The sequence below is a fragment of the Orbicella franksi genome, chromosome 8 (genome assembly GCF_964199315.1).
Source record: "Orbicella franksi chromosome 8, jaOrbFran1.1, whole genome shotgun sequence".
Taxonomy (NCBI): Eukaryota; Metazoa; Cnidaria; class Anthozoa; order Scleractinia; family Merulinidae; genus Orbicella; species Orbicella franksi.
The window spans coordinates 28,649,057-28,672,106 of NC_138152.1; the positions used below are offsets into that span (position 1 = coordinate 28,649,057).

Sequence of the window (23,050 nt, forward strand, 5' to 3'; positions counted from 1 at the left end):
GTCTTGACTGCCTAAATTTACTCTTAGGGTAACCCATGTCAAAATTTTAAATTTTCCCGCCAAAAAACTTAGAAAAAATGCGGGCGCTTTAAATACGCATGCGCCAATTTTTTAAAACAAATTTCTGTTTCAACCCATGTTTAAATATTTTTATTTTCACGCCAAAAAACTTAGAGCGCCTAAAAAACGTATGCGCCGTTTTTTTCTTTTCTTTTTTTCTGATATTTTTTAAACTGTATTATATCATTACACTTAACTTCTATTCAGTAAAGTCCTATATTATTCACTCAATAAAAGTAATATACACAAAAACGCAAACTTGTTTTGTCTTCTTTCGTTTCTTTTATTGACGTCAAATAACTTTAATTAAAATAATGACAAATCAATAAGTCTGAAGTATTTTTTAATTAGTTTATATATACTAAGACTTTTGGCGGGAAAATTGGAAAAAATTTGCACAGCGTTTCCCCTGACAACTTCTTTGACAAAAATTTTAAGGAGGTACCTCCTTGAATTTTTCCCGCCAAAAAAAATCAACATATACCTTCTTGAACACAAACTAACGAAAATTTTGATTTCTGTCATTCAGGTTTTTCAAAACACCAAGATTTTGAATCCTGTAAATATTTGTTTGTGTTCAAAATGGTATATTCCATGATAATATCTTGTTAAATAGTCAGCCGTAAAACGAAATACAGTGAGAAAACTATTTACAAAAATAAGAAGAGCAAGTTAAAATTTCTACAACTGCAACATTTCTACACAACATTTGGAACATGAGAAAATTTCTAAATCGAAATATTTAAGAAAGTTCATAGAGCTGGGAAACTTGCTCTCCAACCATTAACTAAAGCGATTCTAAATTGTCGCCACCTCAATGTTGTGCAGAAACGTTGCAGTTGTAGACATTTTAACTGGCTCGTCTTCTTTCTGTATATAGATTTCTAGCTGCCTGTCGTTCACAGCTTAACTATGTAACGTGATATCATCATGTAATATATTTCAAGAAGATAGCAAAGGCAAGTCATGAACCTGATTACTCCTACGAAATAATAAAAACCGCGAAAACTTCAATCTAGTCCTAGCGTTAGAATAATTTTAGAACTTCCGTCACCTTTAGCCGAGATCAAAAAGCAAAACCCGACGAATTATAAGCCAGTTGAAATAAAATATATTCATGGCTTGCTTCGTTATCTTCTAGAAATTACTTCCAGCGAGGTGTTAAAGATTAATGTCTGGTTATCAAGCCTCAAAACGTATCGCTATATTTTATGTCCTATGGCTTCTGTTAAAATTTTCTGTAATACGAATGTGCTATTTGCGAACGAAAGCAGTAACAGAGGAGAATCAGACAATTGGAATTTCAGCTTTGATAAAGCAAAAGAGCTAATAGTAAATGTTTGGTGACTTTTTGTTTGTAGCAAACGACAGCGATAAAATTTTCAAGGAGTCAGACAATTGGAGTTAGTGTTGAAAATCAAAGATGTAATAGTGTATAATTTTGGTTAAAATGTTCATCATTTGCGGAAGAAAGCAATATCATTTTAGAACACTCAAACAATTGGAGCTACAAATTTTTGAAAAGCATTTTGGAAAGAGTTGCTTGATACCAGACATAACTCATTAAAGCCTCGCTGGAAGTTAAACAAGAGGATATATTTGGTTTTTGATTGATCTCTTTGCGCTTATTCCCCTTCCGAAGAGAGAAAATGTAAACCGAACGTTTTCCGTACAGAAATGTATAAAAGAATATCTGCCGATAAATTAATCTAGTATTTTCAGAATACAATGATCATCCAGAAACCCAATATCCTCTTCTAGAATTATTTATTTGCAAGGTGGCTCTGCATGTCAATACACATTAAACGTCAAAAAGATGTTCGCGCTTTTTACTATAGCGCATAAAAAACGTAAACAAACGAAGAAAGCGTTAAATAATTGGTTGTGATCATGTCATAAATATTGAAAGCTGAATTAACTTGAATGAAGTTACAAACTCGTTCACGATTCCTAGAAAGAGTAAGTTGAAATGCTTCATAATAAATTTCAAATAACGAAGAAACGATAGAAATTGTTGAACTGAACGCTGTTAATTAACTTCAATACACGCTGCAGCATTTTCAGATCATTTGGGTCATTAATTAATTTTGAGCAACGAATTTGCTCTTTTAACATACACACAATTCACATCAGATGAATTAATCTAATCACCATGACATATCGGAAAAAAAAGGAAAAAATTATAAACGTTCAGTCTATTCGACTGCAAATCGAAGAATCGATCGAGGCACTTCTTTTATTTCGTATTTAAAAATGCAAAGATTTGAATAGTGGAAATAATTCTCCGACAACATAACGTTTGATAGCTCAACTGAAACAATTTTCCACTCGGCTACCAGGAATTTAATGTTGTTTTGAGCAAGGGCATTCCCCTTCAGCAGACAATTCACATGATAAATTGAAACTAGACGTTCGTAAAACTGCGTAATTAATTCGATTTTGGAGAACAAGACATTTGGAAATGTTCAGCGTTGACTTATTTGTCCAGTTTATATCAAAACAGAATTTGTTATGACTGACATGATCACGTAACCAATAGTTATTATCACGGTGTTTTCGTTTTCAACATGCAGCGCCACCTTAAAAAAATACTCTACAAACGTTATCGCCTAGTAACATGTTTTCAAACTTGGGAGTGATGAGCAATTGTACAACGATTTGGACTTTTCAAAAAATAAAGCAAAAAAATTCTCGACTTTAACAAATACACGTAGTGAAGCATGCAAACACCAAACCGATAAAGTATGATTTAATCACGTTCATGATCGCTCGAGCAAAGAAATAAAACTTCCCATTATGTGAAAACATGTACTAAATGATAGCTCGAAAGCGGTTGAAACCTCTCCGTCAGAAATGGCAGAGTCCATTAACAATCACTACCGAATTTAAATTTTTTCACGTCCAGATGTCATTCCGATCCATCGCAAATATTTCAGCCGAGAAAAAGAAAAAGAAAACTTTTGACCAACAAAACGATTTTGAACACGATTATATCTTTTCTAGCTCAAAGACTGCCATATCGGAGAGATTTCAGTTTAACCAAATTCTCAAATGCCATTCTCAACTTTTTCTTCATCCTCACTGCGTGAATCCTTTTGCCTCTCCTTATGTTTTCCTGATTTTCCTGTCTTCAGTCGTTTACTCCCTGAAAATAGAACAGATAAAAATTGCGTAAGGAACAATCCAAAGTGTGGAAACCAAAGAATAAACGAGGAGTAAAGAATTCACAGTGAATTGTTAAACAAGAGTGCGCGTTGACAAGTACAAGACAAAGTTTGACAAAGAAACGTCACTTTAACGAAGAAAGCCAAACTCACATCGAAAACAAACCGCTGAGAACTTAAGCGTCGCGTATGGTTCCTGAACTAGCTTCTAATGTTCTTTTTACTACGTTACCGTGTAAAGCCATACGGTTGTTCTAAAGTTCAACACGAAATGTGAACTGTGTCCGGCGAGCGCATATGGTTGAAATATTGCTTGCGAAGGTGGAGTACAAAGAAATTGATACTAACCATCAGCAGAAATGGGTGTCAACCGACCTCTCTTCCCCAAACGTCGACCCCATTTCTTCCTCAAAGTAAGAATTCGCTTCTCGTGTAGACGGAACTACGAATTACACATCTTACTCCGACGGCAAGCATCTCAAAATGACAAACAAGCACCTCGGATCAGCAATAGTCATCATGAATATGCAAAATAAGATTACACCAATCAGCTAACAAATATGTCACAATTTTTAACAAACCACACCTTTTGCACGCTTTCTTGTGCTACAACTTTGCATTTCCTCTGTTTTTATGGAGCTCACGTGAACCCGTACGGACTGTACAAACAGAAATGGGCATTTTCAACACATTATTAACCTTTTTTCCGTTCAACTTCGTACCTCAGATAGCACGATACAATTAACTAAAGTTCAGGAAAGTGGGCAAAAAGCAGTGTTGTCTAAGTCATTAGGGAGTTTCAGAAACCACGACGGCGACACCGAGGTCAACGTCGATTAAAAAATGAATTTATATTTTAGCTACGAATCTCGCGATACTCTTAAGTCATTTACTTTGTTTATCACTGCCAAAACTTTCACGAAACCGAATCTGGGACACAGCGATAAACTTGAAATAAAAATTTAAAAAATTAGCCGTCGTGGTTCACGTTCTCCAGACAACGCAGACTTTGGTCGTTTCACGTTGTTGTTTTACCGAGGACAGTAAAGAAATGTACCAAGAATTATAACGCACGTGCACAGCCACTGTTCTCCCAATTAAATCTTTTGTTTAGCGACGCTCCCATTGCCGTTGCCGTCGTGGTTTTTCTTAATCTCACTATTATCAAAGCAGAGTCTCCACGAAACAATCCTCCTTCAAAATGAAGCCATAGCTAGTTGTGTTTCGTCTTTGGCGGGAAATCCAAGATTTGTCCACGTGACATTATCGGTCCTTTACGTAACTAGAGCCAGTCCCACGCGTAAAGAGTCGCGCGCTTGCGGGGAAATTGCACACAATTTTGATCAAAAAGAAAGCTTCTGCTTTCCCCATCACTGTACCGTTACATGGAAGGAACTTGCCGGCAACCCAAGGGGAAATGTAAAGGGAGGGGCAGGGGGGGGGGGGGTTGCGATGAAGGTTGCGATCGTGCGATGAAGACTTTCATAGACAATCGGTGCAATCAGTGTATAATCCCCTAATAATCCCTGATAAGTTTTAGAGGAATCAATTTTGAAAATGCAGAATAGACTGTTCACAGCCTCTCTATTTTTCAACGCACGCGAAGGAAAAAGCGAGCACGAGGGGCTTGTGGACTGGAAGCAAGCCAAAATCCCCACCCCCTACACCGTCGTGTCTCCCGTTTTGCGCTGGCGTCCAGTTCTATCGCGATTCTATCCGTGCGTTCAACGATCGAATTAAAAATACGAGAAAATATAGGGCTCTGAACAGTCAAAATGCAGAGTTGAGCAAAACTTTTTTCGAAGTGAACTTGTCTGGAATCAGGGTTGAAAGAATTTTGACCAAAGCAAACAAAGCATAAAGACATATATAGCTCACAAAGAGAGAACCGGACTGAGCAAGAAACAGATAACGAACATAGTACACAGAGCGCATTGTTCAGTTGTCTTCAATTGCTGCCCATAAAACCAGCCAGTTTCGAAAGATTACACAGTCTCCGGTCGCCATATTCGGAAATGGGACTTCACATTGTCAACTGTTAGACTATTGTTCAAGATAGGTGTCGACACTGGTATTGACAGCAGCGTGCACAATTTCCTCTAAATGTTTGGCGTCAACATATTATGTTGCTCATGTTGCAAGCACGTTGCATGGAAATCGTAGCCATCGCGTTTAAAAGTTGAAGCGAGAAAAATGCAAATAGCTTGTTCTTTCAATTATTTTCAAATTTCGTCGGGTTCACAATGTTTCGGAGAAAAGACAATGTCTTCAAACTTTGATTGGCCAAATTTTCTACCACGAGTTTTTTTGTCTTTGAGCCAATCAAAACTTGCGAAAACTACATCCTTTGTGAACTCTTTAAATAAAATAACGAGACAAAAAATTGCATTAATCAAAAGCAGGTGAAATATCATATCATCAGCCTAAACACAACTATTAGCTTAAAAAGTTGCACACAGACATAAGAAGCCGAAAAACACATCCAGAATGAAAATGAACCATTCGTCGATGGAAAACGGCCCTGATTCCGCTCCGGTACCAGTTTCCCGCGGTGTTCTTATTGCTGACATCTCACTCTTGGTTATTGGTTTTTTGGCGGGAACTTTTGGTAACGGACGCGCCTGCCTCCTTCTTCGAAGACGTCGCGATTTGCGCAGAACTCCACACTTCTTGTTCGCTAATCTGGCGGTGATTGGTTTCTTATCCTCGCTAGTTTCCATCTTTGGCTGGTTAGTTATGATCGCGATGAGTCAAGTCTTATATCTGAATGTTCCAAGCGTGTTATGTTTTATTATAGTCCCGTTTGTCACCGCCTGTATCATAATCAATGCAATGACACTTTCGCTAATGGCAATTGATCGACAAGACTGCGTTTTGCGTCCCTTTCATCGGCGCATCACTCCACACAATGTCAAAACGGTTCTTCTTGTCTCGTGGCTTGTAACTTTAGTTTTCACTTCGGTTTTTGCTTTTTCTGAAGCATTTACGACCGATTCCGTGTGTCGAAATTTTGATCCGTATACTCTTCTTGGAAAATTATCCACCAGGAATAGTTTTGTAATCTACTTTGTTATGGTTGCCATGTTTCTAAACGTGATTACGTTTTTCATCATTGTGGTAACCTTTAGTCGCATCGTAACAAAGATGCGATCTTCTTCAGTTCTGCATTCAGAATCTTTTCGGAACTGCAGGGAGCGCAAACTAGCCAAACTTACTTTCAGATCATGCGCTGTGTATATTATCTGTTTTTTACCCTTTTTGGCTTGCAACTTGCTGGTTCGATTTGGTGGATTTTATGGCACTGAAATAAATGCAGCGCGTGTATTAACAGTAACAATTGCCAAATTTACGTATGTTCTTAATCCGTTTTTGCACCATGAGATGTTGAAAGTGCAGAGACCTGCGAATCCCATTTTCCTTATGGTTGCCCCTCACAAAGATTGCAGAAAGCGTGCCGGAGTCAGTCGACCAGCATGCAGTGTGGACCATGTCATTGCTGGTGTCCCTGTAACTTAAACAGCAAACTCAATAGCGAGTGTAAAGAGCCACAGACCTCACATTCAAACAGCCTTGAACATAAACTGTAAAAGCAGTTTCACAGTATTAGAAATCTTTCAGTTACGTGAATAAATGAAAATCAATTCATTTGAGCGTGTTATTTTGTCACGAGAGTTTCCGTGAAGCTGATGCAAGCTTTCTCAAATGCTTCAGTTTTCAAAAAGGTCAAGCTGGCCGTGATAATCCGTCGTTCCTTTTCAGCGATATTTTCATTATTACCTTGTGATTGCATTTTGTTTTTATTTTATTTTATTCAATTTATTTTGCAATGAAATTCGGCTCAAAAGATAATCGTTTTCAATCGATTTCCTGCAGACCTTTATTTCAAGATGTATGAAATAATCTCCCAGATACATAATGTGAATTAAGGCGTCATTTTACCGTTCCGTTATACTCATTACTCGTTATAACAACAATGAGGCTGAAATTTTAGAACTTTTACGCACATGCTTTAATTAAGAACATAATTAGGGCGGACATTTTGTTAAGAACATTTTTTTGTGTGGTGTGGATGGGAAATAAAATACAGTAAAATCACCTATACGGAAAAGAAGTGACTTAGAAAAAAATCACCTAATGTTATAATTAAATGAACTATATTTTACAACTGAAAAGTATGGTGCGTAATGTAACACGGCACAGAAACCATACAGTTCTATTTGATACACTCTTTTTTTATAAGGATATATTTTATGAGGATATCGAGGTTGAAATTTGCGAAATATTAAGAATATTTTAAGATTAAACCTGAGGTTGAGGCTGAGATTTTGAAAAGAATATAATGTTGTGAGTTGAAAATTTGTAAATAAAATACAATTAAACGCTTTTATCTGAGCTGTATAAAATTCTTCCTTTCTTTAGACAGCAAAACTAGCCAAAAAGCAACAAAAGCAGCACTAGCCGTGTGTTCGATGGTAAAGAACATTTCTGCAAGAAGTTATATTCATTGTACTGCGATTATGAGTTGAGTAAGGCGGGACGAAAGTTTGGTCACCAGGGACCTGTTTCTCAAAAGCCCCGGAAACCATTTCGGGCCCGGAAAGCCATCTTAAGTTAATCTGTATCTAAAAACAGAGAAGTGTATGCGCCTGAAACTTCTTATATGAAGAGAACCTCTTCATATTAAGGATACACAAATAAAACAGTTCTGTAATCATAAGGTTTGAGATTTTGCTATGGCTTTTCGGGTGCGAAAACTTTTCGGGACCTTCGAGAAAAGGGTCCCTTGTTTTAACGTAAAAATCGTGTTGTTGTCACGCGCAACTGGCTCCGTATCCATTGGCAACTTGTCGGCCTTTGACATCATTGGCAGCAAAGCGCGCGAAATTGCAGGTGACGCGACAGGCGACGCACGGCTGCTGATATTGTTACCAATGGAGTCGAGGTAAGTTTAAGGCCAAAACTTTGTAACCAAACTTCCCTCGTACCTTACTCAACTGATAATTGTAGTATCAGTCATATTAATGCCTGCAGGCTGGCTCTACAATAAGCCATTTCCGATTCACTTGCCTTTTGCCTCTGTGTCAAAACGAGTCTCCACCATCCAAGCACCAAATACATTCGAAAACAGAAATGTCATATGCTATGATCTAAGAATATCAGCAAGAATATTTTCAGCCTAAAATCGGCAGAAAAGTAATAATATTCAGCAAAGCCGGGAAAAACAATATTCCAATAAAAAAAAGAACTGCGAGTGTTCAATTCCTAGTCTCATCCGTTTTATTTAACTGAAACTTGTACTCTAGGAATCTAAGAATGTAAACAAGAATATTTTCTGCCTAAAGTCGACAGAAAAATAAGAAAATCCATATTGGCATGAAAACTATATATTGCAAGTGAATATATGACAGCTCATATGTTTGAACTGCGGAGAAAGATCAACATGGTTCAGTTTGTAGAACACTGCACCAAGCCAACTGGGAGCTTGTCAAGTTGTGAGTTCGTAATATACCCGTAGATGGTGAAGAATGCGGTATCGCAGAGGTCATGGGTTCGAATCCCGTTCAGGCCTGAGATTTTTTCAGGCTTTCATTTCACAACTGATGATCAATCATGTCTACAAAGATATATATTCTTATATATTAAAAAAAAAAAACGTGTCACCGCTGCGATCCTCAGTGGTCGTGTTTCAGTTTGGCTTACGGTCCCTGAAAAAGTTGAATGAGAATCAACCTTTTTGGCAGACGCAACCCACATTTTATTTTACGTACGTAACTAGGTCAGTTAAGATGACGCCTAGTAACGCACGTAAAATAACGCGACAACGAAAATCTCGCTTTACTGGCAGATAAAAAGAGAGACAGGCCATATTTAGAGACTGCTTCTCGTCAAGAGTCGGGCGCGCGAGTCAGTTCTGATATTCTTGAACTTCAGTGTTCCCAAAAGTAACGTGGAAACAGTCGATTTATCGTCAGATTTTGGTATTGTTCGAATCAGGTACATCTAAAGGAGCTACGTGACGCCTTGCGCATCTTGGAAAATTAAGCCTTAATTTTTCAAGTTCATCGTTTGTAATCCGTGTTAATCTTCTCCATCCTTTACAAACCTTGTTCCTTTATGGCTTATTATTGTCTCTGATTTTTTTTCTATCCTAGTGTACTACTATTTTTAGGTTTCCTTCAACTTAAAGGTCATTTTGTACGTGGCCAAAATAAATGAAAGTACCTTGACGGGGCTCTTAATTGTGCCAGAGACTTTACTTTTGGAACAAAAGGAGCTAGAGTCCCAAGGAGGCAAAACAAATAATAAAATCCCCGAAGTTACGGGACCTATCAAAGTGGACTCGTTAGTAAGCAAACGAGTCTGTCTGCTGTGGATTTTTTCGATTTCCGGATTGAAACAATACACTGATGACTGTTAGGGAATACTGAACGTTATTTTCATTGATGATATCCCGGGTATTCCGGGATATAAGCCAGTTTATTTTCACGCACCTGGAAGAAATTAAGAAACCATTGACGACTGAATTCTCCGAGGTTCAAATCCGCCAGTTTGCACAAGTGTTATTGATACGGATCAAAAGGCTGGAGGGGTCTATTTACTGGAGTTATTGACTGGATCAAGTGATATTTACCAGTATTGAACCCGGGACTTGTAATATTTACCTGTGATGGCAATAGCGAAAATTTTTTCTCGTTCACTTTCTTTACCTTTGCTAACGAAATACATGGCAGGTTATCACAGAACAAGGTGTCTTAAAACTTCGGAGGTTTTCAATGGTTTTATATTTAGGATAATGTTTGTCATATACTTTAGCTGTGTCAATAGCCTAAGTCGCGACAGTGTTATTCTGTCAGGCAGTAATTAAAAAATACTAAATCATTTTTGACAGCTTTTTCCGTTTCCTGATTGACTCACACGAAATATAACGTGGAACAGGGCAGAGAGATAACCGAAATGATTTTAAAATTTATTAGAATCATGATCATGTTAAGCAATCGATCGGAACGGATGCAATTTGCTACTGTGACATTAAGGCGAGTTTTTTTTAGCTGTCGCTTTTCAAGGGCTTTGCGCCGTTAAAAGGATTATCAGAGGTCAAGAGATCGGCTTTATACCGAAAATACTCAATGCTGATTTGCAGGTTGGACGACACTTGACGTCTATTAAGGACATCTATCGGAACTTTTTAATGAGGTCTGATTGGTTGGGCGGAGCTTGTGGGAACGTCAAGAATGCACGTAGGAAGCCAACAAAAGTAATACACAGCGAGGAGAAGAAACCACACAACTGAAAAAACATGGATACCTCCGTAAGAAATCAAAGCGCGAAAAAACGCTATCATCTCCGGCCAGCATCTCGCGAGGCACGAAGCAAGCTTGCAATGTTGGCGAGCATTGAGGACGAGCAAGAGGACATATGTAATGACTGCTTTCGAGATTCGAATCGGTTACGAAGGTACCCTCATCTGAGGTCAAACCGGGACTGTGCAACAGTCAGGGAGAGAAACCGCATGCATAAGTTGAACCGAGCGTTTGAGGAACTAAGGAAAGTTATTCCAAAAGAGAGCTATGACGGAGACGAGAAACTCTCGAAGATCGCGACACTTCGGTTGGCCATTCATTATATCTCTGTTCTAGGGAACATTTTAGAGAAAGATTCAGAAGATGACAGCGAAAAAGACGAAGATGAAGCCGAACCAACGAACAAACGACAACGCTTAAGCGACGAAGAAACGTCTTCAAACACGAGCAGTACAGAATTCGGATCACAGTGCTCACCGGAGGGAGTTTTCTTTAATGAAAGTAAGTGGGTCTAAGTTTTATTTAATTAAACGTGTACACATTAAAGCTCACTTTACACAACAGGATTCTGTTCCTCGTTTGAAAAGGTGGCAAATTTAACACCTATCTTAGGGGTAAATCGACAATTTGTAAACTTCAAGGGGGTTAGGAAAGCCCCCAGGCTTGAATGGGCGTTCAATTGCGCGTTTTTGCAAGCGACTTGGGTAAAGAAAGAATTAACTTAGCTGTATTGTGACAAAGCACCACACTGTTTATCTCTCATGCTACGAAACGTAAACATATTTAAGTTAACGCGCTGTTTGAAGTGTTAATCGTTACCTCTTGCCCTTAAAGTTAAGGTTAGCAAAGTAATGTGTTGATCTTCCTTAGAGGTGGTTTAAAAACTTCCTAACCATGTCAGAGCTACACAGTATTCATAATTAAGTAGAACTAGAGAACTATGATCGTTTATTCGATCGTGTCGATTGCACTTTTTCATTAATACATTTCTGTTACAAAGGTTCCATTCAGTCATTGAGGAGTATACAACTTTTGAAAACTAATATATTCTAAATTAATATAACTTTAAATTTGTTACAGTTTAGCAATTGAATGACTGATTTGGTTTGCAGGTTTCTGGTGTGGGACACTGGAAGAATTTGTTGGACCCCACTGCGACGAACTCTCGCTAACAGACGCCCTTGAAGCTTACTCAATCAATGATGCCCCTTCGACCCCATGACAGCCCGCCTGGCTCGAGTTTTTGCATGTGCAGCGGCCACGCCACGGCTCGGAGACAAATTAACGTGCATTTGAAGGAATTAGCCTTTGTTCTCGAATGATTTCGAAACAGAAAACGTTGCTAACCATAAACGCCACAAAAGCCAAATTAACCTTCGCTTCGCCCTCGTTTGTCGCCTTGGAATTATAACACCACACAACTTTGAAGAGGTCAATTTTGACTGCGACATTTCCTTCTTGAAAAAAACCAATTAATGTTCTGATTTTATGCTAGTTTCTCTACGGTGTTAATCGCATTTCCATAAACGACTTTTGTATTCGTGAGCGCTAAATAGTTACAAATCGGAAAGCGGAAAACATTACTGTAATTCTGTGGATTTGAGAGGAAATTTGATCTTAAAAATACTTGAACGCGAGGAAAGCCAAACTGCTACAGCTTCCCATGGAAAGGCAGTCAATCTATAACTTCTCCTAACAAAACCAATACGATTTAAGCAGACATGTGATGAGAATAAAATAAATAAACAGTTAGGGAATTAATATCATTGTATTGATGCGTCGCCAAATTATCACAACTAAAATCAAAAGAAATGTGTGAAAATTCTGAATGAGGAGAATTTAATTTTTCAACTCATGCGGAGTTTTATCTCTGTTGTTTGACAGGAGAAAAAGAGCAACTATTGAAATCCTCAAAGCAAGTCACGAATTAAACGCAATCAGCTGCCATTGTTTGCTGCTTGATTTCTTGCCACAATTTCTAGTCCTCAAAAGCAAACATCATTCTGTCATATCGCTATATTTAGATAACCAATTAACAAATGGTAAACGCTTGGGAGGTTTGCTAAGCACTCAAGAAGCTAGAGTCGCACTCGGCTATCGCCTCGTGCGACTCTTACGCTTCTTTCGTGCTTAGCAACCTCCCGCGTGTATCCATAACTCAATAGTACACGCTATGGCGTTTACCATTTGTTTTATAACATAACATTGAGACATTGAACAACAGAAGTCCTTTTATTGAGCTACATCACAAAAAAATGTTCATGTAGTCTTACATGACAAGAGAAAACAAGCGCGCGAAAATTCATTCATGACAACCGACTGCACACCAGTAACTCGATAAAGTTTCATCTTCACACAACTGTGAAGACAGTTTCGCATTTCTGGGAGAAGGACGTCGGCCATTACTTTGGAAACAATGTCTGTCAAAAGATTTGCTTTGTAAACATTAGAACACACGTCAGCAGCGTACACCCATGGGCAAATATTAGACGCTAAATTAACCAATCAGAGCGCGCGCTTTGCTTTAGTTATGTTATAAAACCTATTAAGGCTGGTTTTCACTAGAACATAAGCACAAGCATAAGCATAAGCACAAGTGAAAACAGGCGCGACATAAACATAAGCATGAGCTGAAACATAAGAACGAACCCACTTATTTGTCTTGTGCAGTTTTCACTAGTAACGTGCTCGACATAAGCATAAGCATATGCACAAGAAAAACGGAACTGTTCGTTTTTCTTGTGCTTATGCTTATGCTTATGTCGAGCGCGTCACTAGTGAAAACTGCACAAGACAAATAAGTGGGTTCGTTCTTATGTTTCAGCTTATGCTTACGTTTACGTCGCGCCTGTTTTCACTTGTGCTTATGCTTATGCTTGTGCTTGTGCTTATGCTCTAGTGAAAACCAGCCTTTAGGAATTAAAATGTGCGGAATACACGAATTGTTAGCTCATGACAAGATGATAAAAGTGAATTTCATGTTCTACTTGTGAAATCATATTTTCTGATTTCACTGAATACGAATTTGTTGTGATCTTGTCACAGACGTGCTGTAGAAATCCGTTCTGCACCAAGTGGTAAATTTTTTCGGCGTATTCGTGGTTTGGGCGGTGACGGGAAGGGACAGAGAATGGGGGAGAGCGGGGAATTTATCGAGACATCCGAGGAGGTGAGATCAGGGTATAATGAAAAAAACTCTGATAACATTGCGTCATTGTGTTTTTCCAAGAAAATTTCTGAAGAGGAAAGAAATACTGAGCAGACGAACAAAATCTGGGGAGTTAGAAGTTTAGACTCTCCCAGTTTCCCTCCCCAATCGTCGTTCAAAATTCCAAAATAGCGACATAATGAGCGTGAAAGTAATAAAGCCACATTTCTCCTTAAGATTGTCTCAATGTAAAAACTCTCCAACTCGCCCAACTAGTAACGACTGAATGAAGAAAAAGGAAGGAGATTGTGGGATGACATTAAGAGCTTTAGAAAATAGCCCGAGGAAAATATGTGCGCTGATTGGTTTAAAATCGTGCTTTTATAACTCGATAAAAACATAGAACTAGCACGAGCTGTTGACGTAATGGTGGCGTGGCGCGAGCTGAGAGAATTTACCTTTTGCTTATCAAAGTAAACAAGTTATTTTTCTTTTTCTTCGTCCCGGAATTTTCTGAAGGAAATAGAAAACATGCTCTCCGCGTTTCTATCGAGTTTTACTATAAATTGTAGATAGTGAGTAGCGCAACAGTATGCGCTTGGCGACCGCTTCTTTGCGTTTTCCAGGTGTCCGTGAAGAGAATTTGGATTAAGTGTTGAACGACTAGTAGATTTATACTAAAATAATAAGATTATTCGCTCTCGATTTCTATAGTTGACTTGGTTTCGCCCTCGCTCATCAACTATCACGCGTTATAGTTCGCTACTAAATTTTCTCCGATTCTTATTGGTTTAAACTGATCATGTGACGCGATAGTGTTCATCCGCGGAGAGACACTGTCAGCCCATAGTGCCCGTCCGAAAAAAATACCCGGATGGATAGTATTCCGTGAAAATGTTTCTGTAAACATGCGGGCTTCTTGAAAACAAACAACTGAAATTGTATTAGTGGGTTTTGTTCTGTTTTCCTTTTCAAATTTTACGTTTGGCTTTCACGGCTTTCATCCAACACATTTGAAAATAATTCAATACGAGTCACTCGTGGCGCGCGGAAGAAAATTTAGTGGTGAACAATGAAGACAACAGAGTGTTTCTGTCGAGGGACTATCGGCCTGATAGTCCCCTTGGAAATTTGATGTTCTTAAAACTAGCATATTTGCTCTCGAAGCTACGCTTCTCGGGCAAATATTTGTTTTAGGAAGATCAAATTTCCGCGGGGCAACTATCAGCCGATAGTTCCTCGACAGAAACACTCTATTGTTTAAATAGAAACCGCGAGATCATAATCTAATTGTTTAATAGAAACACTGGTGATAGTTTGGGACAACTCGTAAAAGCTTTGGAAACACTCGCCTGTCAACTTGTGTCTCCACAACATTTATCGTTCTCTCGTTCCCCCGTTCTCTCTTTCTCTCGATCTCCCTATTTAACAATTAGATTTTGAGCTCGAGATTTCTATCGCGTGATAGTTGACGAGGGCACAGCCCGAGTTCGACTGTCAGGCATAGAAACAGAGAGGTTGTTTTAGTATAAGTCTACTAGTCGTTCAAAATGTTATCTAAATCCTCTACACAGACAGTTCAAAAACGCAAAGAAGCGGCCGCCATTTTGTTGACAAGCGCTCATTGCTAGACTACTCACTATCTACAACAGAATAGATAGTGAGCAGCGTAGCCAATCAGAGAACGGCATGCGTGATAGAACGCTAGTAGATTTATACTGAAACTCGATAGAAAACGGAACATGTTTTCTATTTCTTAAAAACATGCATGTTCAGAGGTGAATCTCGTTAAGCTATCTGAAATAAAACACATTGTTTACAAAAGCGATATCAGTTGGAGTTCTTGTTATCGTTTTAGTGAATCGTGTTTTTGCCGCTTCATCAACTGAGGCCTATGTTGATGTTCTTAGCTGCTCGCCGCCGAACGCTTAATTGCCCGATGCAGCAGAGTAGGCCTGGGTAATACGCGAATAAGCAATACAAAATTTGCGGCGAGTAGGGGTTGGATTTTTGAACAGGTTTAATCCTATTCCTTTTTTCCATTGCCATAGATTAAAGCATTAAAATAATTGCAGGTCAATTACTGAGCGAACTTCAAGTGATCTAACTTCGTCTCAGATCCTCGACGACCAGGCGTGCAGGCCGGGATCTGGGTACGAAGTTGTATGTGCGGTGACTGCGCAAGAGGTGTATAAAATTTTCAATGGTGGACTGGCCACCAGTCTCGAATTTGTTTGAGTCTGAAGAGGCGAAGAACTGAAAATATTTATGGTCTTCCTTCGATAACGTGTTAAAGGAATCGTTCGAAGGAGCGTTCATTTCTGAAGGAAAGTATTACGCACTTAATGACTGACCCCAAGGGAAACAGTGAGTTTTGCTTTCCCGAGACCCGCAATGTTCCCCTCGGCTTCGCCTCGGGAGCATTGAGGTCGAGGGGAAACAAAACTCACCGTTTCCCGCGGGACCAGTCATTAAGTGTTTTGATATACTTCCCAACTCAAAAATAGAAAAAAATGCGAAATAATCGCTTGCTTGACTCCGGCTGGCTCACAAATTTGCCGCGGTTTTAAGGAACACGACCTGATCACGTGCGAGTCGAAAGTTCAAGTTGTTGTTTCCCTGCGGAGTTAGTGAGTTTTGACCCACGACACGTGACACGTTCTCCTCCAATCGGAAAACGTATTTGAGTTGGGAAGTATAACAAATAAAATTACAGCATCTCTCACACGCTTTAGGACTTGCTACTTTACACTCAAAATATTGAGCAATATACGGATTCGGCTAACATCCATCTGGTTGCCATCCAATTCAGGTCATGTGATGATTCATTTGGGAGGTTACAACTGTTGTGTTTGCACACACTCGACATGCAATCACCAGTTGCGTGTGGCAAATTGCACAACTGTAACATCACGTGGTCTGAATTGGGTGGTAACAAGAATCTAAAACGCTAGCCGAATACGTCTATTCCATGGTATTAAACATTCGCAAATAGCTATTTCTTTCCTTGATCATAAAGGTCTCAAACTAAGGAAAGTTAATTTTGCTGAGATCTGAACTAAATATCCTGCCTTCCCAACCCGCTAACGCAGGGTCACCGACTTTTTGTGCTTATTACGAACACACAGAAAGGCCAAATACGCCAGCATTTTATGCTTCAAACGATTTTTGTACCGCTTTATAAATTCGCAAAGCCGTGAATTGATTAAATCCAGTTTGCGTGACAGATGGCAAATTTTCTAACATAATCAATCAACGTCTAATTCGCAAGTAAAAGGGTAACTCTGCATGCAACTAAATCTAATGATACATCGAATATGGGAAATTAATGGCTCATTAATTTGGGAGCGATCTTACTCAAGTGCTGAGCCGAGGCAATTCAGAGACACAAATTATAATAAACTCGGCACGAGAACGGTTTTTAACTGATCTCCCTTTTTGTTAAGCTTCTTATAGACTGTAATGCGAAAATCTCTCAAAGATTATAAAATGCTGAACATGAGAAATCACAGAATCTGGGAATTTGAGGTAAATTTCGAAGTGTTCCCGCCCGCTTCAACCCTCCGGCCTATCAAGGCTTCTTTGACGACAGAGAAACACAAATAAAATACAAAATGAAAAACTGTTGCTTTTTTTCCGTTTAGCTGACTTAAACAAAGCGCCTTGAATAAAACATTTCGAATATGTCACTGTTTCGTTCGCATGTTTACCCAAAGGGACATTTGCTTTTTTGTTTTTTGTTTTTTTTTTTTGTTAACAGAAATGGAGTTGATCATTAAATATCTTTTTTAAAAAAGCATACAATCAAAACTAACCACTTGTTTCAAGGCAATAAGCATTGCGATTTTTCGATTCATTCTGTAAGCATGTCTTCTATCATGTCCGGATTATGGTAAGCTCATATGATCTATGAATGACTTTGTTTGTCCTTAAATGTTAATTCAGCTTTCATGAGCTTTTTGGTTTCACAAAAAAACTGAATACTGATTCAAAGTGAATCATTTTAGTTTCATCGCGTGTTTTTCACTCGGTGAAATCCAGTTTAGTTTTTGCTATCCGGAATGTAGCAAAATTCTCGATGAAGTGCTTTTTGTTGGTTTTGCTTAGTTAATACAAATTCAGCGCGTGGTTTGAAGTTTTACATTCATTCATCCATCGCGAACAAATTGTTACAAGAACGAGTGCCAGGTTATGTCAGCGCACTACGGATGTTACAAATAAAAAGCTTTCTGTCCCTTTGATCTTTTCTTTATGCAAATGAATCGTTTGGAAAACAATTGGTAGCTGCATTGGGACAAATTGAGGCCGAGTAACCAGTAACACAAAACACAGCACCTGCGAGGTTTAAAGACAAAGAGAACGACAAACAAAGGAACTTCACTCTAAACTCGATCAGAGCAAGGAGATTTTTAAACAGCTGTCTTAGAACTGACAAGGGATATCTGCTTTAAAAACGAGGCGTTGCTTTGTATTAAATTCAGCCCATTTTAGGATGTTTTTCTTTGAAAAGACGCCATTAGCCGTGAGTAATAACGCAATTATCAAACAACATCTTTCTGTCGCCGCACCTGTTACAACGACCAAAGAAAACCATTTGTATACGGCGGGAAATTGACATTTGATGTGTCACGTTCGCCATCGGTCAACAATCGTTTAGGGGTGATTGCGAATAAGTGTTTGCCAAACTAAATGATAAACAATCTCGGAACTCTTTGTGTTTTAGAGGCAGGTGGTGATCAAAAATGCTAATAGAAAATGACAGATCTTGGATGTTAGAAGAACAAGAAAACATCGCTCTGTGAAGCGAGCAAAACGAAACCAGGTGTTTAGACACATCACACTCATTGGTGACAGCGCAAGCTACGAGGCAGGCATAACATTGTGAAGCCGTAAAAATCGTCCTGCTTTCTGGCCAAGACATAAAACGTTATCAATCACAACGAGAAAGCCGCAAATTAAGGGCACCAGGCGCGAAAAATCCTTCATTTAAACGTGTTTTTTTGAGCTCCATGTGTGATATTACTGTGATAAAAACGTCGGTATATGGGCAGTCCATGGGATCATTAAACTACAGCGCTGCTCCACGACAAGAACCGACGAAAGACCTGATCGCGGAAACAGAAGAAGCGCCTTTGGAAGAGGAAAATGAAGAAAACATGTCTAGCGGAAAAAAGAAGAGATGTCAGGGTGGTAAAAAGGCCCGCTCAAAACTCAAGAAGGCACTGTCGTGGAGGCAGTCTAACAGGTCTCGACGACTGATTGCCAACGCTCGAGAGCGCTCGAGAATTCACATCATGAGCGAGGCTTTCGAAGGTTTGCGAAGAGCTGTTCCGTGTTACTCCAGCGATCAGAAGCTTTCCAAGCTAGCGATTCTGAGATTGGCTACGAGTTACATCTCGGCGCTGTCGTATTTGGCTGAGAACGATACATCAACAAAATCACTTAAACATTTCGCTGAGTGCGTGGACCAATGTACGCAGGCACTTCAAACTGAAGGCAGAGCGAGGCGGAAAGAGTGAGTATGGAATAATTTTTTCTGCCTTAAAAAAACACCGAACGAATACAATTTTAGGTTATAAGTTACATTTTAAAACATCGCTAGGAAAATGTGTTAGGATATGCGAGTACAAAATCGCTACAAACAATTTAGGCGAAAGACACGATTTGTTAAATAGGTCGTAATTCGTCGAGAAATATACCGAAAATGATCTCATTTTACTTTGAATAATTCCCATCTTTTATATATTTTCGCCACGCAGAAAATATATATCTATATGTACATTTATAGGTCCAATTTTGTGCTGTTTATTAGCCTGATCTTGAAAGCTTGTGCAGCAATTTTGTATCAGGAAATGTATTGTGTTTAATAAACGGGAAATCTACAAACAAGGTTTGAGCGAAAAACACTAATCACGGTTGGAAGAAAATGCGAGCTCTCATCTAGGCTCTTTAATGCGCTTTCATCTATTGATCTCAAAACGCCGAGAAACCAGAATCGAATTCACTTAGTAACACCTGGACTCCTGTTGAAGTAAACTTCTTTTTTGTTGTATATTAAAACTCCGGCATCAACCAATGAAATGGCTGGGGGTATTGAAACAAAGGAGCACTAATTTGGACGAGTCCACCTGCTTTGCAAACACATTGTAGAAAATTGAAGAAGTAATAAATCTTAGCGAATGAAAATGGGATTGTGCCAGAAATCCGCAGTCGGGGGATGTTTATGAATATTGACAGGCATCAGATCGGTTCGCGAAAATTATTCATTATTCAAAGCTACAGGAAATCTCAAAAGATCTCTTGCTTCAACGTGATCAGGGATTCTGAAAATCGTGCGTGACAGAGTTTTTGTTAAATTGGACAACGAGTGAGGAATAATACGGCCTTAAAGACAAAGGACTTATCCGCGTTAAACGCATTTGAAAACAAGAAAAGGTTGACATGATTTAATTGCGTTATATTTTTTTCTCCCACAGGGCGAAAAAGACAGTCAATGAAGGAATAATTACAGAAGTGTTGGAATAATTTATTCATAATTTGTTTGGACCGGAAAGGCAGATGTCTCCTGTCGCGACAGAAAGAGTAAAAACAGAGAAATATGGAATCAACTTACAAAATATACATTATGCCATCAAAACGAATAAATTATCTTACTTTATGAGAATAGCTCAATTTCGAAAAAAATTTATTTATTTTATTTGTACATATTAAAGCTGCAAAAAAGAAAAATGTTACAAGCTGGAGAGGCTAAAAAATAATAAAAAAATTACTCGATTAATTCGTCTGACTTAGTCCATGCCTCTTTTTAAATGCTAGTTTTTCTGGAGGCGCACCAAGACAGTATCTTCTCAGTAGTTGATTGTTTACCTCATTCTCCACACCATTCTACCTGACTCTGCATTGACATATTGTAAGGAGATTTAAGTTGCTGATCTCCTTAGGACCTTAACGTAACAGCGTACAACCGAATGGTTCTTGTATCGCATTTGTTGGTCTGGGATCGTTGTCTATATTTTTAATTAACTAATTTATTAAAAGCAATGCCATACTCTGAATAACAGAAACGGCGCGCGAGTCGGAGCAGTGCGACACGCGTGGCGAGTGGCTTGCGTGTCTGCGTCCACGCGCGTGTTCTCGCTCTCGTTGTCCTTGCTCTCTCGTGGCTCGCGCACCCTCCGACTCGTTCAAATGCAGTTTATCAACCGTACGTCTGCTACGCAGCTCAGACCAGAAATTCCATTTTCCGTCAAGAAGAGTCAAATGTCCGCCTTGCCCCAGCCCCAGAAGACGAGTGTTTGGGTGACATAAAACCACCTGTGCGCTCAAATATTCGCGGGAATTTGCACACCGACTTGTTAAATGTATTATAAATGTCATTCTTGACATTAGATTCTAGTCTCGGTGTGGCAAAGCTCATTATGCTTCAACCTCGTTCTCAGGGTCTCATTTCTCCGTCAAGACCCTAGGAACGAGGTTGATTGGTTGTTTAATCAAGCTAACACGAGCCGCGAAGAGACTGGAAACTGAGAATGTAAAGAAACCGTCTCACCCCAGTTCTCTCGCGGCTCAAGTTTGAGAAAAAACACCATCTACACTACTTATACTCTAGACTATTTAAACACACGTGGCCATCACGTGTTACGAGGTATCCACGTGATCAACAAAAACACAGAATGATCATGTGATCGGGCTCCGCTGAATTTCAAAAGTTTTCAACCTCTCACCGCACCCATTTTAACGGCGGTTTATGAAAAATAATCTTAAATTTTATACAGAACTCGGTATGTTTTGCGAAAAAGAACAAAAAGAAATAGCATAATAGCAGGTCACACTTTCAGTATATATTCATTTGAAAGCGGAAGGCCGAGTTTCACGAACGTGGCGGCGTGGAAGAAAATTGTGGGGTTAATGCTTCTGCTCTCTCAAGCAAAATCATGGGGAAAAAATTCAAATTTTCATTTTGTTTTCTTTCGTCTCCTTCTGATTTCCTTTTGATTACAATCAATCAAATTTGATTTTGTGATAGAATCTCAAGATTCAGGGAAAATTGTGAATCTCTGAGTCGTGTTTTCTCATAAATGACATTTCTTTACAATTACTTTTCGTTACGGTTTATGGCAAGCTCCGAGCCATACCTACTAAAACACGATAGAGCGGTTTTCAATTGAGCTTCGCAAAACCAAAACCAAAGTAATTACTCTGGCCAATCACATAGGACACAAACAATCCAGCGAGCCAATCAAAACTCGAAGCAAATATAAGCTGACGCAAAACGCGAGAAAACGTGTGCGAACGAATACGTCATATTCGTATTCTCGGTATTGGACTGGAACTAGCTTGCAATGGAGGCTCATACGGGGGAATACACCGATTTTGTATCACTTAGGCCAACATTTTAAAAATTTTCTTGCAGCAGTTAGAGTTACGGAAGAAGATTCAGGCGCCTCGATGTTACCACCATCCGCCATTTTGGGGAATTGGTGCTTTAGCGTTTTTAGTGATATTAAGTATATTTTTCAAGTGAGAAATTGTTGAGCTGGATTGTTTCTTGCATAGAAATAAGAATTGTGTTAAGAGATAGCGAGGAAAACAAAGGGCTAAGCAAAAAAAGTTATCAATATATCTAGATATCCCTAAATTTTCTAAATATCTTAGCCTGTGACCAAACACTACGGCAAAAACCCGCCTAAGGATATATTTCAACGTAAATTCTACACAAAACTTACCTATCTTGAGTTTTGGGCTGACAAATTTTACAAAACCCAGTACCAGCTGATAGTTTTAGTACATAGAGTATGATTGATAATCTGAGAATGTTCAAAAGAAAAGACATACAGGCATATTACATCAAACGCCGGACACCTTCCCTTGCCAAAGGACTCAAATCCAACAGAGAACTCTATCTTTTCTCGCGACTGTTGCATTTTGTTTCATTGTTATTAACACCGTATTTAATAGCTACCTTAATAGCTATTTTTTTGTCTGATGATGGCATAGTTCTTACTAAAGTATAACTTCTAGTTTTGCCAATTGTTGTCTGAATTTCGACACCGGCAACGAATATTCTCGGATTATAAATCATTCTAAATATCACAAACCTGACGCACTTTTCCCCTTCCTCGCCTCGCGAAGAATTACCTAGCATTGCGTAATATCAAAGTATCATAGCTTTGAAACAGAGACCAATCTGAAAGCCGCTTACTCGAACGGAAAGATCAAAGGGTGCTTTCGTAAAAAACCGTAAACATTGTGCAACCGTGGCAACTAACAAACACTGAGGGCCTGTTTACATGAAGGGAGGGCGCCCCGGCTAACCGGGCTAACCGACTAACCGAGCTACCCCGGAAGGGCTAACTTTTCATACGTTTCTTTAGAAA

At 39.0% G+C, this 23,050-nt stretch overlaps 2 protein-coding genes across 2 annotated transcripts; both read left to right on the plus strand.

Moving 5' to 3' along the window:
- Positions 1 to 7,608: 7,608 nt before the first annotated feature.
- Positions 7,609 to 12,282, plus strand: LOC145496155 (neurogenic differentiation factor 4-like). The gene is made up of 2 exons (XM_081475797.1): positions 7,609 to 11,026; positions 11,638 to 12,282. The coding sequence occupies exons 1-2, from the start codon at positions 10,522 to 10,524 to the stop codon at positions 11,745 to 11,747; spliced, it is 615 nt and encodes a 204-aa protein (XP_081331923.1). The 5' UTR covers positions 7,609 to 10,521; the 3' UTR covers positions 11,748 to 12,282.
- Positions 12,283 to 17,692: 5,410 nt separating this feature from the next.
- LOC145496142 (uncharacterized) lies at positions 17,693 to 20,420 on the plus strand. Its single transcript, XM_081475786.1, has 2 exons — positions 17,693 to 19,188; positions 20,150 to 20,420. Exons 1-2 carry the CDS (start codon positions 18,683 to 18,685, stop codon positions 20,196 to 20,198), a joined length of 555 nt encoding a protein of 184 aa, XP_081331912.1. The 5' UTR covers positions 17,693 to 18,682; the 3' UTR covers positions 20,199 to 20,420.
- Positions 20,421 to 23,050: the final 2,630 nt, after the last annotated feature.